Source organism: Nomascus leucogenys, chromosome 4, assembly GCF_006542625.1.
Source record: "Nomascus leucogenys isolate Asia chromosome 4, Asia_NLE_v1, whole genome shotgun sequence".
Lineage (NCBI taxonomy): Eukaryota > Metazoa > Chordata > Mammalia > Primates > Hylobatidae > Nomascus > Nomascus leucogenys.
In genome coordinates this window covers 58980891-58998244 of record NC_044384.1, presented here as the reverse complement: position 1 = coordinate 58998244, position 17354 = coordinate 58980891, and the positions used below count along the sequence as shown (strand labels likewise).

General features: G+C 36.7%; 1 protein-coding gene across 2 annotated transcripts in view; it reads right to left on the bottom strand.

The window, feature by feature from the left end:
• The window catches only part of ROCK1 (Rho associated coiled-coil containing protein kinase 1), a 178305-nt gene that overhangs the window by 16408 nt on the left and 144543 nt on the right, over positions 1–17354 (bottom strand). For both annotated transcript variants that reach the window (XR_004029649.1, XM_030810668.1), the window contains exons 20-27: positions 17052–17236; positions 15502–15571; positions 12637–12731; positions 3686–3851; positions 2445–2538; positions 2102–2190; positions 1082–1270; positions 248–407 (exon numbers count right to left, since the gene is read on the bottom strand). Coding sequence is in view for 1 of the 2 variants with exons in the window: in XM_030810668.1 (XP_030666528.1) it covers positions 248–407; positions 1082–1270; positions 2102–2190; positions 2445–2538; positions 3686–3851; positions 12637–12731; positions 15502–15571; positions 17052–17236 (1048 nt within the window). In the remaining variant the exon portion in view is untranslated. The remainder of the gene's footprint in view (positions 1–247; positions 408–1081; positions 1271–2101; positions 2191–2444; positions 2539–3685; positions 3852–12636; positions 12732–15501; positions 15572–17051; positions 17237–17354) is intronic.

The following is a 17354-nucleotide window of genomic DNA, read 5'->3' as shown; positions in this document are numbered from 1 at the left end:
TCTTATGGTTTTTATTCAGGTAAAGCTTCTTAGGTCTATTTATATAGCCTAAGATTTCTTACAACTGCTCTACTCCATAAAATACACCAAGTTTATAATCATCATCAGGCCTTGGCTATCAGAAATAAGAATTCCTTCTTAGGAATCCATGGACAAAATGACAAGGAGGTAGAAAACCAAATGAAAGAAATATACACTAATTTCCATGACATTTATACATGTTTGAATGATACAGAATTATTCTTACCTGGGAGGTTTCCATCAGTTTCATCAGCACTAGGAAAACTAGCAACACTTGTAGAATCCGAAAGGTCCAAAAGTTTAGCACGCAATTGCTCAATATCACTCTCTTTGCTGGCCAGCTGCATCTGAAGCTCATTCCTATGTGCACATTCTTCTACCAATTGCTAATTTTGAAAAGTATCAAGATAATATAATCAAGCTAAAACAATTTCCAACATTATTAATTGAAATATAATAAAGTAATTTAAATTGCTAATACTAAAAATGTACAGTAAACTTCATGAATGTTTGCTACCACAGATTTTGATACACTACAGAAATGTCAAGTTCTTTCTCAATAATACATTGCTCGGACAAATTCCTTTTCTCCTTGCCTTAAAAAGAGTTTTTGTTTTCAAACATAAGCCATCAAAATAAAAAAGTTACAACAAAAGAAAATGCTTTTCTGGCTCCAAATGAAGTAGCTTTAAAGGTATAGAAAACTTCAAAAAATCACAACTGATGGAGCTAAAAAGCTTAGATCTAAGTGCCCGAGACCAGGTTCTCAATTTTGTTCTATTAACAAGCCAAGAGGTATCAAAAAATTAAGATTGTTATTTTGATTTCAAAAAAGTGAGTCTTGACTAGAGAAAATAAATAAGCTACAATACTTCAAAACCTCTACCCCAATTATAGTTAATATTATAACAGCCATATCCCAATTTCAGTCTGAAACCAAACAGGCAGAACCCTTGATTGTTCCCAATCTAAACAACATAAATAGATAACAAGTATATACAGAAATAATTTAAGAAAATAATCCTTCACACTCATGTCCATACACACACACAAACCTTACCGCTTGCATGTCATTCAGTTCCTTCTGATGTTTCACTACCATCTGGTTGAATTTCTCTCTTTCTTGGTTGAGTTCCAGTTGTAGCTTTCGATTTTCCTTTTCTTTCTTTCTCAAATCTTGTGTATTAGCTTTCTTTCTATCAATTTTAAAATCTTTTCGATTCATTATTTCTGCCAACTTGTTAACAGCCTATTAAAATATTATTAATAAAGATAAATAGTGTAGTCATCCAATTTAATATTAAAATGTATTTTTTTCTTCAAAATCAGGAAGCAGGACTTTTTGTGTGTATGAAAATTAGGACAACTTCATGACGGTTGAGACATGATAACTGGTAGCACAAGTAACTAACACTGACTTATCACACTACTTAAATTTAAGAACCAGGAGCCTTTCTTTGGTTAACTTTACAACCCAGTACTGAATCAAGAGTATGCTAATCCTACTCTGAGGTTGGGTACTAGCAAATAAAGCTTCTATGCCTTGGCCACATACTCTTATCTTCTACAACTATACAATATTACTAGGCAAGTTAGCTTTCTTAACTGAAATCCTTTTTTTTTTTTTTTTTGAGACCGAGTCTTGCTCTGTCGCCCAGGCTGGCATGCAGTGGCATGATCTTTGCTCACCGCAACCTCTGCCTCCTGGGTTCAAGCAATTCTCGTGCCTCAGCCACCTGACTAGCTGGTATTACTGGAGCGCACCACCATGCCCGGCTAATTTTTGTATTTTTAGTAGAAACTGGGGTTTCGCCGTGTCAGCCAGGCTGCTCTCAAACTCCTGGCCTTAAGTGATCTGCTGGCCTCAGCCTCCTAAAGTGCTGGGATTACAGGCATGAGCCATTGCGCCTGGCCTTGAAATTCTATTTCACAAATAAGTTTTTTATAGTTAGCAGGGAGATAATTTATTTGTTCTGATGAAAAGCTCGAACCTTATAAGCCTTGGTTTTAGGAAAAAGTGCATAAAGAGCAATGATTAACTCAAAAATGAACATGTGGAAAAGATCGAAAGCATGTATACCTGTGTTTTAAGGGTTCGTTCAGTGTTGATATTCTTTTCAAAGGCAGCCTTAAGATTACTGATCTCCTCCTCCTTCTCCAGTTTATATTCTGTCAACAAATTATATTAAATGTTATTGTACGGTATTAATTTAATTTCTGCATTTCAAACTAACGATGTCCTTAATTATTCAAATAAGTATACATTACATAGTAACTTTCAGTAACTTCATTAAGATAATTCTTAAGGCTACAGAAGTTACTTAATATATGAAAACAGGTATCTTAGAAACCTAACACAACATAGGTAAAGATAAATCACTGAATTTGATTTAACATGATTATTTTTAAAAAATTCTACATACCTTCCTCTGCCTTCTTCATTTTCTCTGTTAGCTCTTCATTCTCTCTTCTTAATATTTCAATATCTTTGGTTAGCATGCTGTTTGCTTCTTCAAGCTAAACAAAGCACACAAAAGTTTAAGCTCCAGCCTCTTTGCTATTCTCATATTTCAGGCAATAACCTTTAAATATACTGCTAGATAAAGACAGGTCAGACACTGCTGAACTACAGCAAATGTCTGGTTTCCAGCTTCAAATATGTAAATATAATTACATCAAAAATATTTAAAAGTAGTTAACAGCATCCAAAAATTATTTCATTGTATGCATATAGATATACATATATGAACAAAAGGGGGGCATACATAATGGCAAGATAACTAGATTGCAAACTAAGAAATTTGTATTTAGTTCTAGCTCTGCGATTAACCTAGTATGTGACCCTGAGCAAGTCATACTTTTTCTGGACTTCAGTATCTTTATCTGAATATTGATGATGAAAACGATAATAAAAACATTTATTTATAGATTACTTTTAGTAATGTATAATCATTACTTGTTATATGTTATATTAATCATTCTATGTCTACTGTCTTATTTAATCCTCATAACAATCATGTGGAAGAGATATTACTATTTCTATTCTATAGATGAGAAATCTGAGGCTTAGAGAAGTTAAAGCCAACTTTGCCAAGACCATATAACTTCTTAGGGGCAAAACTGGAACCCAGAGCGACTGATAGTGGCTTTAGAAGAAAAATCTAACTCCTCTTTTTAGTCCCATGATTCTATACAGATTACAGTATAAACCTAAGGAATAGGTAATTGTTTGGAGTATTGGTTTTCTTATAATGGATTTATATATTATCCCAAGAATTCCTCATTCCCAAATGGTTTCTCTGTATTTCACAGAATTCTGGCCCATAAAATCAGTTGCAATGTATTAAGAGAACAACAAATGAATTTAAGCTAAGCCATTACTTCATATGAAATATAACTAATAAGATCTACAGCCAGAAAAATAGTCCAATATTGCATTGGTTCTGTGCCTATACAAACAAAAGCCCAATATCTTGAACAAGAATTTCAATAATTAACAAATGTTTGGTATTATACAAACTATTTTATACATGAGTACAGAATGACCACTATGTATTAAAATAGAAGTAAGTACACTTGCATACACACTTACCCTAATACTTTAAGATGTGACCTATTGTGATTTAAATAAATTTTATATAACTTACTTGACTATCACACTTACCCGACTAACAGTGTGATCTTTATCTGTAATCTCTTGTCTATTTCTTGAAGCAGCTTTCTTGCTTTCTTGCGTCAATTCAAAATACTGTTCTTCCAGAAGGCCTCGCGCCAACTGCTCAGACTCAGCTTTTGTTTCTGCTAGATCCAACTGAGTAGCAAGAGTTTCTCTGCAACAATTTTTTAAGAGAAATTGATGTAAACAAATTCAGTTCATTCTTCCAACTTAATCATATTCTTAAAAACACAATTAACTTTAAATGATAAAAAGAATTATTTTATTGCTTAAAATAAATTTAAATCCATTGCAAACTTTCTATAAAGGTAATGAATTTAACCTCTCACATGTCGAAAAATTATAAAAGAACTATTTAGTTTTCTATCTCATATTGTGTTCAACTAAAAAAGGTAATAAAGCAATAGCAAATAGTCTGCTTTTGAAAAGAAATTTCTTGTGGATTTGGAATGGAAGGCAGCATGGCATAGTGGAAAAGTCATTGACTTGTATATCAGCAGGCTAGACCCAGACCTTTATCTCTGTTTTATCATTAACTAATTGAGTAGAGATACTGGGCAAGTCCCTTACACTTCCTGTAGTTCAGTTTCATCAAATCTCTAAAATGAGATGGTTAAATTAGTCCCTTCCAGCTCCGAAATTAAATGAGATTATGACAACTTATAAGAGATTTGCAAATCACTACAAACTAATCTGAGAATGCTCCCTGGAAATGATACTAAAACATTTCAGAACTGACATTCAGACCAAGACAACTCCAGTTTGCCTACTCTTCTCAAAGAGCCTCTCTTGGATAAGCTCTCTTAGTCACTACTGTATTCCCTGAACAGAGTAGGTGCTCAATAAATATGTTCTGAATGAGTAACTTCCACCTCCTATTTTCTAGTGAGTATTACAATGCAAACTTTCTGCCTGAAGCCTCAAGAGGGAGACATATAGTAAACACACACACACACACACACACACACACACAGAGATGCATCACGCTGTTGTAGGAATTAAGAGATACAGCAGGCCGGAAGCAGTGGCTCACACCTGTAATCCCAGCACTTTGGGAGGCTGAGGCGGGCAGATCATGAGGTCAGGAGTTGGACACCAGTCTGGCCAACATAGTGAAACCCCATCTCTACTAAAAATACAAAAATTAGCCAGGTGTGGTGGTGTGTGCCTGTAATCCCAGCTACTTGGGAGGCTGAGGTGACAGTGTGAGACTCTGTGTCAAAAATAAATAAATAAATAAATAAATAAATAAATAAATATATAAATAGACATAGCAGTAACAAAGTTCCTGCCCTCAGGGAGCATGCACTAGTGGGGTCGTACAGGCAATTTAAAAAATGAATAAGTGCTATACAGTATGCCACAGAGAATAATACAAGATAAAATATGGAAAGTTATGATCACTTTTATTACAGGGTGATCAAGGAGGCCTCTCTGCTAAGACAACAGTAGAAGAAAAGTAGGGGGAAGAGAACAACAGATACTGTAAGGCTTTCCAAGGCAATACAAGGAGTTTGGCATTTATTCTGGTACTCTGATGTTTTAGAAAGATCATTCTGGCTGCTGTATTAAGATCAGACAGCAGGGGGACAATGGCAGAAGCTGGGATACCAGTTAGGAGGCTACTGAAATAATCAAGATTGGAGATGATGGCAGTTTGGACCAGGTCAGTAAATGGTACAAGTGGTGAGAAGTGATTAGAGTCTATACATAATTTTTAGTTAACACTGGGAAAATTTGTTGGTGGACTGCATTTAGAGCGTAAGAAAAAAAGAGTCTAGAATGACTCCAAATTTTTCACTTAAACAACTAGGAATAACAGAATTGTTCAGGACTGAAATGAGGAAGACAGGAAGGAGCAGTTCGCAAGGTGAGGGAATCAGGAAGCTTTTCTGGACACATTAAATGTGGGGTGCTTAACACTCAAGCAGAGATGTCAATTAGACAGCTGGATACGTAAGTCTGGAATTCAAGGGAGAATGTACTTGGACTCTGACACCATTTAAAGCCACAAGGCTGGATGAGAACAAGTAGGGAGTAATCCCTTGAGTGCTCCAAACTCTTAAGGGTCTCATCAATTAGAAGGGAAAAAGGAACAAAGGACGCTGAGAAAGAGTAGCCAGTTCAATAAGGAAAAAACAGCATGTGGTGTCACAGAAGCCAAATGAAGACATTTTCTCAAGAGAGTAATCAACTAAGTCAAACGCTGCTATGAAATAAGGTGAGAACTGAGAAGTCACTATTAGGAAGACCCCACTGACCTTGAGAAGAGTTGTTTTGTTAGCATGATGAATGCAAAAGTATGACTGGAGTGAGCTCAAGAGAGAATGGAAGAAGATGGTGGAAGATACCTGGTATGTTACTCTTCAAGTAAGTTGGCTATAAAAAAAAGAAAAGTGGGATAGTGGCTACCATGTAGATAATGTAGTTAAAAGACGCAGTTTCGCTCTTGTTGCCCAGGCTGGAGTGCAATGGTGTGATCTTGGCTCACTGCAAACTCCGCCTCCTGGGTTCAAGCAATTCCCCTGCCTCAGCCTCCCGAGTAGTTGGAATTACAGGCATGTGCCACCACACCCGGCTAATTTTGTATTTTTAGTACAGATGGGGTTTCTCCATGTTGGTCAGGCTGGTCTTGAACTCCTGACCTCAGGGGATCTGCCCACCTTGGCCTCCCAAAGTGTTGGGATTACAGGCGTGAGCCACCATGCCCGGTGTAAGAGGGTTGTTTTTAAAGGAAATATCTAAATATGTTTATATAACAATGATAATGACTACAAAAAGGTAAAAATTGATGTAGAAAAGATAAGAGAATTGTTGGAGTCATAATTTTTTTTTTTTTTGGAGACTCAGTCTCTGTCGCCCAGGCTGGAGTGCAATGGCGCAATCTCGGCACGCTGCAATCTTCGCCTCCCAGGTTCAAGCGATTCTCCTGCCTCATCCTCCCAAGTAGCTGGGACTACAGGTGCTCGCCCGTAATTTTTTGTATTTTTAGTAGAGACGGGGTTTCTCCATGTTAGCCAGGATGGTCTCGATCTCCTGACCTGGTGATCCACCCGCCTCAGCCTCCCAAAGTGCTGGGATTACACGTGTGAGCCACCGTGCCCAGCAATATTTGGTACTTTTAATCACTTTCTCTTTCTTGAAATATCCTCCTCCCCCAGTTTTTGTGATACTCTACTCTGATGAAGACAAGTTAGTAGCTATGGTGGTGAAAGAAAATAGATGTTCTCTTCTGATTTTTAGGAAGCAAGGCCATTAGCTAAGTACAAGAATAAGGAGAAGCTGGAGATCTGAGTAGAGACGAGATGTGAAATAGTTTTCTTAGGAGAGTAGTACAGTTAGTACTTTAGGAAAAGAAAGGAAATGCTGCCAATGCCAAGTCTAAGAATACTGGGAGTGGTTCTGCTAGCTATTATAATACAGGGCTTCAGGTTCACGACATGTTCTTATCTGGAGTTTCTGCTTTGTGTTAAGTTAAGATCAAAGTATCTGGGTTATACTTTAAAACACCAGAAAACCTATTTAATCCAGAATATATTTCTATCTCTGGTTATGCTACTGTGCAAGAGAAAAAGCAAGAAAGAATTAGATGGTTCAGGGTAAAATTACCTGCATCTATACATTCATCCAGACTTCCTTTACAACTCTCCATAATGAAAGACTGTCTTTACTAATATTTAAGGTCAACCTCTCACCCTTATTCTCCTATCTCTTAAAAGAATTCAATCATCAATAATTCCATATCCTTCTGGATTAGAAGATTATAAAGAGTGGCTTTGTTCTTGTTTACAGGTATATTTCAAATGCCTAGAAAATTCTCTGGCCCATAGAGTGCGCTCAGAAATTTTATTTATTTGAATGAATAGATGTGGGGCTATTCCTACTCTGATCTCCTTCCCATGCGCCATTTAAATATGCTCAAGTTTACACTACGGTTAAAAAGAAAGTGCTCTCCTTCACATTCTCCTCTAGCTACTGCTACATCTCCTTGCCGTAACAGCCAAGTCTCCTGAATTGTTTAATTTAACAAATACTTGCTGAGCATCACAATGCTGCAGTTACAATTGTAGGTGCTAGACATACAGCAATGAATTGAACCTAAGAACGAAACATCTGAAAATTCCTCCTGCCATAGAGCTTTGTTTCTAGTGGAAAAACAAAAACAATAAATACAACAGGTAAGAAAATTATATATTAGGAGGGAATAAGTGCTACAGAGAAAAATAAAATAGGGAAGGATGAACTGGGCACCAAGGTAGTGGGGTGGGGATGTTTGCAATTTAAAAAGCGTATTCAGGGAAGGCCTTCTCAAATGATGTGGACCTGGAGAAGGGCCAAGCAGTAAGCCATGTAGATACTTGGAGGAAACTGTTCCAGGCAGAGAGAAGAGCAATGTACATACCTGGAGGTAGGACAGTGACTAATTGGTTTGTTGAATAGAAATAAGGCTAATCAGGCTGTTAGATATACTCTGTCTCTTGTTTTACCCTTTCCATTCAGTCTCAATCTACTTTAATACCTATTCTCATCTCTATTTAGACGCTGTTCTCACCAAGATAATGAATAACCTTCAATATAAACACAAGGGACAATTTATGACTGTTTTTCTTGACCTTTGTGGGTATGTGGCACTTTTTAAAATTTAATTTTTATTTATTCATTTTTTTGAGACAGTCTCACTCTGTTGCCCAGGATGGAGTGCAGTGGCACCATCTAGGCTCACTGCAAGCTCCACCTCCCAGGTTCACGCCATTCTCCTGCCTCAGCCTCCCGAGTAGCTGGGACTACAGGCACCCGCCACCACGCCCGGCTAATTTTTTTGTATTTTCAGTAGAGATGGGGTTTCACCATGTTAGCCAGGATGGTCTCGATCTCCTGATATCATGATCCACCTGCCTCGGCCTCCCAAAGTGCTGGGATTACAGGCGTGAGCCACCATGCCCAGTCAATATGTGGCACTTTTAATCACTTTCTCTTTCTTGAAATATTATCTTACCCCAGCTTTTGTGATATCCTGCTCTGATCTTCTCTTATACTATTGGTAGCTTCTTGGTTTCCCTTCCTCTGCCCATTCTTTAAAAGTCTAGGAGCTAATAGTCTTTCCTCAGCCCTTGTGTCTTCTGATCCTACACTATGGGTTACAATTTGCTACCTGGGAGGACCAAATGAGTCTACAACAGTGCCCCCTGCATCTATATATTCATCCAGACTTCCTTTACAACTCTCCATAATGAAAGACTGTCTTTACTAATATTTAAGGTCAATCTCTCACCCTTATTCTCCTACCTCTTAAAAGAATTCAATAATCAATAATTCCATATTCTTCTGGATTATAAGATTACAAAGAGTGGCTTTGTTCTTGTTCACAGGTATATTTCAAAGCCTAGAAAATTCTCTGGAGAGATCCAGACACATACACAAACACACACCTAAAAGAGTTTTGGGTCAACCTTTTACATAAAAATTCAGATTCTTGGTTTCTCTTGAAAAATCGGAAGATCTTGACATACTGGGCCAGTGTTATCATGTGGTAACAAATGGCTGGAACTGAGAAGGTGAGATCTTCAGTTTGTTATAATCCTTACAACTTACATAATGAATATATCTGCACTTAGACCCCACTAATTACAGTCTAGTTACACCTATGGCATCACAGGCTCACTAGTTTATAAACTCTGAGATACCCAATCACCTTTACAGATCTCTATATTAGTGGTTTCTGTATGCAAAGACTATCAAATCAGCTTCAAGTTCTTATCTTTTATCTGCATTCTAAAGCAATAAACCCAAATACAGTGGTATCCATTTCTGTTTGGACATCCCATAGGCACCTCAAACTCAATAGGCCTGAAATTAAAATAATCATCTCTCCTCTCATCTCACAATTTTGGCATTCCTTAGCTCAGGGACCAGTACTACCATCAACTCAACAGCTCTAGTCAGAAACTTGAGAGTCAGCCTGAAAATTATCCTAACCTTTACCCCTATGCCTCCAAATCTACAAATCCTACTTCTTTTACTTCCTACTTCGTTTTATGCACTTGCCTCCTACTGCCAACTTCCACTATAATTTTACATCTAAGTTTTTCCAGCGGTTATATAATTGGGCTCCCTGTATCCACCCAGCTTTCCCTTACTTCAATTCATTCTCCACTCCTTAGAGTGAGTTTTCTAAAATACTTATCAGTCATTAGCTTAGAATTTTCATGTCTTCATTCAATATTTATTGAATACTTATTCTCTGAAAGTCCCTGATTGGAGTGCTGGGAATAGACAATAGACAACAACAGAAGAAACAAAAGTCCCCACTTTTCAATATTTTAAACTCTTCAGCATGATACACAAGGTCCTTTGTAATCTGACTCAGTTTTCTCTCTCCAGCCTTATCTGTCACGAACTAACCATTTGCTGTTCCTCAGATCACAGATTGGCTTCTGCCTATATTGTCCCTTGTTCCCCACATCCCATTCCCTGGCTAGTTCTACTTTCCATTGGTTGTGATCTCTGTTAGGAAATGTTCTCTGAATCCCACATGGTAAGACAAGGTATCCTTCGGCATAGCCACTATACCTTGATTATATCTCTCCTAACTTGATTCTGAAGCACTTGAAGAATCATAACTTACTAATAATTGGATAGCTGCACAAAGCACAGTACTTATAGCACAATAGTGGTGATCTATATATTTGTCTTAAATAGATGAATAGATGAAAAAGGGAAAATTTATCAACTCTGAAACAATATAGTATGGAGTGAATATTTGGCACTTTTAATCACTTTCTCTTTCTGTTCCTCAGATCACTGATTGGCTTCTGCCTATACTGTCCCCGTCACAGTGAATGCATACACCTGGGATTGCATATTGCACTGTGAATACCATACAAATGGTAGGTAACAGACTAGATTCTACAATATGACTGTATCCGAGAATAACCAGAAATGCAGCTTTGTGTCTACCTTAGCTTCCAGTTAATCAGGTTACCTAACTATGATACTTGGCCACTAAATTAGTATGTTGACACCCGCTGTGATGCTAAAATTTATGATAATATACAGCTCTGCAACAAACTGTTGTCAATTTTGGACCTTAAATATTTTAATCAACATAATCAACTCAATTAAGGCAACTTAATTGCAAAAAGATGCAATTATACTTAATTTGTAATCAACTTAACAAAGTTAAACAACAAAAAGTCTAAGTTTATTTATAAAACTAGTAAAAATAAAAGTTATGTATTCCAACAAAAAAAAAATATAGAATGATAAAAGTGAGTACCTCCAGTTTGCAACACCTAATGTATTAAGGATCTAACAGTGAATGCCATAGTTGTTAACAACAGAAATAGGCAACCAGAAAGTACAAGGCTATATATGAATTAGTCTTCTTCCTCCTAAAAATCAGATTTGAATCTGATTAAGCTTCCAAATCAGAAATGTCCAATAAAACTTTCTAGGATGTCAGAAATGTTCTATATCTGTACCATCTATTATAATATGGTAGACACTAACTGCATGTGACTACTGGGCACCTGAAATACGACTAGTACATCTGAGGAACTAAGTTTTAATTTTATGTAATTGAATTTAAATTTAAGTAACTACATGTGGCTACTGGCCACCATATTGGGCAGAGGAGCTCTAGATATAACTACTGACTTCCAGGAAACATAAGGGAAATGGGGAATGTTCAACCAACTACAGAAATGCAATCAATAAAATCGCAACCGAGGGAACATCTACAGGACAAAAAAATCCAGTTTCTTCAACAAATTAATATTAGGATGGTGATTACTCTTGAGGTGGGGAGGAAAGAAGGCATAATTAGGAGGTGGGATATAGTGGGCTTCTGAAGTGGATTGCAAGGTTCTCTTTCACGGATGATGGTTATAATGACATTTGTCATAATTCATAAAAACTGTATTAGTTTTGCTGTAATTGTTTGTTTCAACAACAAACAGTCTTTCAAAGGTGATTAAATGTAAAGAGAATATAACAATGTTGGAAAACTAGTTCTAGTGTCTGTTCTGACATTACCTAGCTATGAGATACTCCGCACGAGTTACTATCTTGTTGTGCCTGTCAGCTGAATTCTAAAATGAAGCTGTTAAACTTGAAATAGCTTTATAAGGTTTTCTCCTTGGAGATGGGGTCTCATTATGTTGCCCAGGCTGGTCTTGAACTCCTGGGCTCAAGCGATCCTCTCACCTTAGCCTCCCAAAATGCTTGTATTACAGGCATGAGCCACCATGCCTGGCCATAACCTGCATAGTAATCCTAAGAAGACCTTAAATACCTTTACCTAACTTAAAATAATGCTTTGCAAAGACAGCATGATTTATATATAAATAGATCTTTTAAAATTGATACTAGCCCAGGCGTGGTGGCTAATGCCTGTAATCCCAGCATTTTGGGAGGCCGAGGTGGGCGGAATATGAAGTCAGGAGTTCGAGGCCAACCTGACCAACACATGGTGAAACCCTGTCTCTACTAAAAATACAAAAATTAGCGGAGCGTGGTGGCGCACGCCTGTAATCCCAGCTACTCAGGAGGCTGAGGCAGGAGAATCACTTGAACCCATGAGGTGGAAGTTGCAGTGAGCCGAGATCACGCCACTGCACTCTAGCCTGGGTGACAGAGCAAGACTCCATCTCAAAGAAAAAAAAATTAAAAAAAAAGAAATTGCGATACCCCTGAAAACAACTGTCAAACCAACTTTTTGTCAGTTTAATGTATCTCTGCAATTGGTACAGTGTTGATTTATAGCATTGTTTTTTCACCATAAAGGCAAATTTCAGCCTAATCTGATTTGTTCTGAATTAGCCCAATAAACTGTGTTCTATACCATTCCCACCAGAATAATGGCACATCTGTTCACTATCTTAAAACTTAAGAATGCCTGTTGCAGTACTGATTCTTGTTCTAAAGTAAAATGGACATACTTTTCATTTTGTAGTTCCTGTATTTTCTTTAAATTTTCTCTGTTTTTTTCTTCAATTTCTTCTTTAAGTTCCTTTACCTGGGTTTTATAAAGTGTCTGCAAAACAAGTGACAAGAAGAAATAAGTGTTTATGGTGGGTTAAAAACAATTTGGCAGTTTCTTATAAATTTAAAAAATTAACATATGATCCAACAATTCCACTCTCAAGTATTTACCCATGACAAATGCAAATATATGTCAACACCTAGTCTTACACATGAATTTCCCTTATGTTTTATTTATAACAGCTGCAAACTGGAAATGACCCAGATATCCATCAATACATGGGTTAAAAAAAAAAACAAAAAACAAAACTGTGATTAATTCATATTACTTAGCAATAAAAAGGAATGAACTACTGATACATACAACATGTAAATCTAAGAAATCTAAAAAATATGCTGAAAGAAACCACGTGTTAAAGAGTGTATACTATGTGACTCCATGTAGATAAAATTCTAGGACAGGTGAAAATAATCAATAATGATGGAAAACAATCAGTCATTGTCTGTGTATAGAGGTGGGTGGGGAAAATGTAGAGTGAAGGGCCATAAGAGAACTTTTTGCAGTGAAAAAAAAAAATGTTCCACATGTTGACTGTGCTGGTGGTCACACAGTTGTACGTATTTGTCAAAATTTACTAACCAGTACACTTAAAATGGGTATATTATATAGAAATTATAGCTTAATGGCCGGGTGCGGTGGCTCACGCCTGTAATCCCAGCACTTTGGGAGGCTGAGGCAGGCAGATCACAAGGTCAGGAGATTGAGACTATCCTGGCTAACACAGTGAAAGCCCGTTTCTACTAAAAATACAAAAAATTAGCTGGGCGTGGTGGCATGCTCCTGTAGTCCCAGCTACTCAGGAGGCGGGGGCAGGAGAATCACTTGAACCCAGGAGTGGGAGGCTGCAGTGAGCCAAGATCGTGCCACTGCTCTCTAGCCTGGGTGACAGAGTGAGATTCCATCTCATAAAAAAAAAAAAAAAAAAAAAGAAAGAAAGAAATTATAGCTTAATAAAGTGTATTATAGATTTGGGAAGACATTATAAAGAAATTTAACACATACTACTAATTTAAAGGTTAGATCAATTCTTGACCAATGTTAGAAAAATCACTTCTGTTTTGGTGGGTGGGATGTACTGGGTAGTTGAGAGACAGGTAAAGAAATATCCACAAAAGGGCTGGGCGCAGTGGCTCACGCCTGTAATTCCAGCACTTTGGGAGGCCGAGGCGGGCGGATCATGGGGTCAGGAGATCAAAACCGTCCTGGTTAACATGGTGAAACCCCATCTCTACTAAAAATACAAAAAATTAGCCAGGCATGGTGGCGGGCGCCTGTAGTCCCAGCTACTTGGGAGGCTGAGGCAGGAGAATGGCGTGAACCCGGGAGGCAGAGCTTGCAGTGAGCCGAGATCGCGCCACTGCTCTCCAGCCTGGGCAAGAGGGTGAAACTCTGTCTCAAAAAAAAAAAGAAATATCCACAAATAAGATTTATCAAGTATTCTGCTAACATATCTATAATATATGCTTATTTCAGAACAATGGCTTTTACAAAATTCACTAAGCTTTTGCCAATGCCAGTGAAAAATATTTAACACATCAGACTCATATTGTGTTAGTGCAGAAGTTACAGAGTGAACTTCCAGTTCTGATGTCTATTTCTTTTTAACTACCCTCTTTATTTTAAAAGAAAAAGAGAAGGTGAAAAAATAGCAAGGGCCAGGAAACAGCTGTGGAGAACTACTTTAACACTTACTTATTACACTAAGAAATAGCACTTTTCTAGGCAAAAAAATACATAAATGTCTATGGGAATGCAAATGAAAGAATAAGGGCTTACTCTAGGTTAAGTATTTATAATTTCTAAAATTAATCTATTTGGCCTTTAGGACTCAGATTCTTATCTCTCTGACTTCAAATACTGAAATTCAAATAAGTAAATCAATGAAGGGATAAAAAGAAAAATAATCTGATTTGAAAACCCAGAAAAAAGACAAATCTTAAAATTTGGTTCATAACAGCTTATTGAATTGAATGCTCATTTAATCCAATGCCCACAAGCAATGGAATAAATCAGAACTGAGATAGGGTCAGGTTTTGTACTATTTTCTAGAAGCAAAATCAAGAATCCACAGGAATCACCACAAGTCATTTGACATCCATCCAAACATTTGGAGGCACTGGATGACTGCTCTGTGGAAGCATATGGCAAGAAAGCGTATGGATGCTACAGATCACTTTGCAGAAGTTAGCAGTAGATACTTTGAATAATTACGTTTAGCAAACACTCAAGGGAAAGAGTTTTCAACAATATTTAAAAGTTTTTCATTTTGTTTATGAGACAGAGTCTTTCTGTCACGCAGGCTGGAGCACAGATGATCTTGGCTTACTATAATGTCCAACTACCAGACTCAAGCAATTCTCCTGCCTCAGCCTCCTGAGTAGCTGCGACTACAGGTGCCTGCCACCACAATCGGCTAATTTTTGTATTTGTAGGAGAGACGGGGTTTCACCATGTTGGCCAGGCTGGTCTTGAACTCCTGACCTCAAGTGATCCACTCACCTCGGCCTCCCAAAGTGCTGGGATGACAGGTGTGAGCCACCACACCTGGCCTGAAAAGTTTTTACAATTTAAAAACATATACCAATGATAGCCTAATATGCCAAGAAACAAATGGACAAACAAAAAGAAGAAAAGTCACAATGTTTATTAGAAGATGAAGAGTCATTTGAAAAAGAATTATAGTTCACATAAAAGCATCTAAATACCTTGTTTTAAGTCAGATTTTGAAACAGTGTGTATGTTAAAAATGATTCTCACTTACCGAGAAATATTGCTCAGCTTCAAGCTGATCTTGTAGCTCCCGCATCTGTCCTTCATTTCCTCTATACTGTCTTCAGATGAAAAGAAAAACAAGTGAACAAATGCTCCTACTTATACTACATTTTATTTTTTCTTAGTTTAAGTTGTTAATATAAAAAAGTTTACTAAAACAATCTTTATTTTTAAAAAACATACTTCATTATTCATTATTTTACTAATTAACTTGTTCAGGCCACACCGGTTCTATCTTGCTCCTTATAAAATGATGGTATGCAAAAGTAGTGAGAACCCTTTTCTACTGATGATCACTTTTTGGAGAATATTAATTGTGGATCTATCCAAAATGAAAAAATAAAATTGATACCATATTTTAAGCAGTCATAGGAAAGAAAATGTCTTCTACAGTAAATAAAGTGGGGCATGAAAAATCTAATAATAATTCAGTGCTATATATCATAGTACTATATTTAATAAATAATAATTCAGTACTGCATAGTAGATATTATGGCCAATTAAGCACAAGAAAGGGGCTGGTGGAAATGAATCATCAGGTAAGAAGGGAAAGCAAGAACAACAAACTGACAAACAAGGAGGAACGTAGATAGACAACTGCATGTATATAATACATACATAAACACAACTCACATAGGAGCAGAGTCCGAAAGATGGAAACACAATGTAACCCAAAGACACAGATTTTCAATAATTATTTACTGTATAATACGAAAGCCCAGCAGCTAGGCTTGAAAATCTAGCTGCTAGACTTTCATATTAGACAGTAATAGCTTTGTACTCTCAGTATCTCAAAAGGCATGTGGTTGACAGAAAGTCTACACCAATCTCCACTGAATGCTGAGTGAGAGTATTTTTGGAGAAAAAAAATATAAAACACATTTTTGTGAAAATGGTGGCCCTAAAAGAGGAAAAGAATTTCACCAATATAAATCCAATTTTATGAAAACTGACAATTTAATCCAAGAATCACTTTTGTAAATGAAGCTAGCAAGTGATGATACGATAAAATAAATGTGGAGGAAATAAAAACACAGGACTTGGCATAAGATATATCCACTTTTGACATTAAACTTGTGAAGCAAATTCTTAGACAAATTGTGAAAGCGTTCTTGATCTTGCTTGTTCTCCATTTCAAATAAGCAGGCATATCACATCCCAAGAGTAACAGAAAAAGAAAAAAGACATTTTTGCCTTTTGAGATGAACCAAAGACACAAAACAAAACAAACAAAGTGTCATGTCTAATTCTAGCCTCTGAAATAAACCTTGAACATCTCCTACAAGGCGCTGTGATTTTTGTAATTCTAACCTGAAGAAGTGTGATGACTTTTGTGGACATGAAAATCAGATGAGAAAACTGTGGTCTTTCCAAAGCCTGAACTCCCTTGAAAACCTTTGCAAGTAAATTCTTTTACTTCTAAATACTTTTTTCTGTCTTTCACAAACTCTAAGTACATAATCTGTACATATGTAAAATATCAAACACACAAGTCGATGAACACAAAAAAGAAATCACAATGTTATTTTAAAGACTTACTTCGTAAGCTGAGCTAACTCAAATTCTAATAATCTCTTTGCTTCCAATAAAGTATTTATTTCCTGTTTCATCTGCTTTTCTAAACCTTTTAAATTGTCTGCCTCAAATGCTTGAGTCTTCAATTCATTTTGTAACAACAGCCGCTTATTTGATTCCTGCTCCAGTTGCAGGGTTAGATTCTTAACCTATGAATGAGAAAAATAATTGGGATCTTAAATCTCTTAAATAATTTATTAGACATTATTTGAAAGAATACTAACCAAATCAAGTACATTATAATTCATGGTACTAGTAGCAAATATT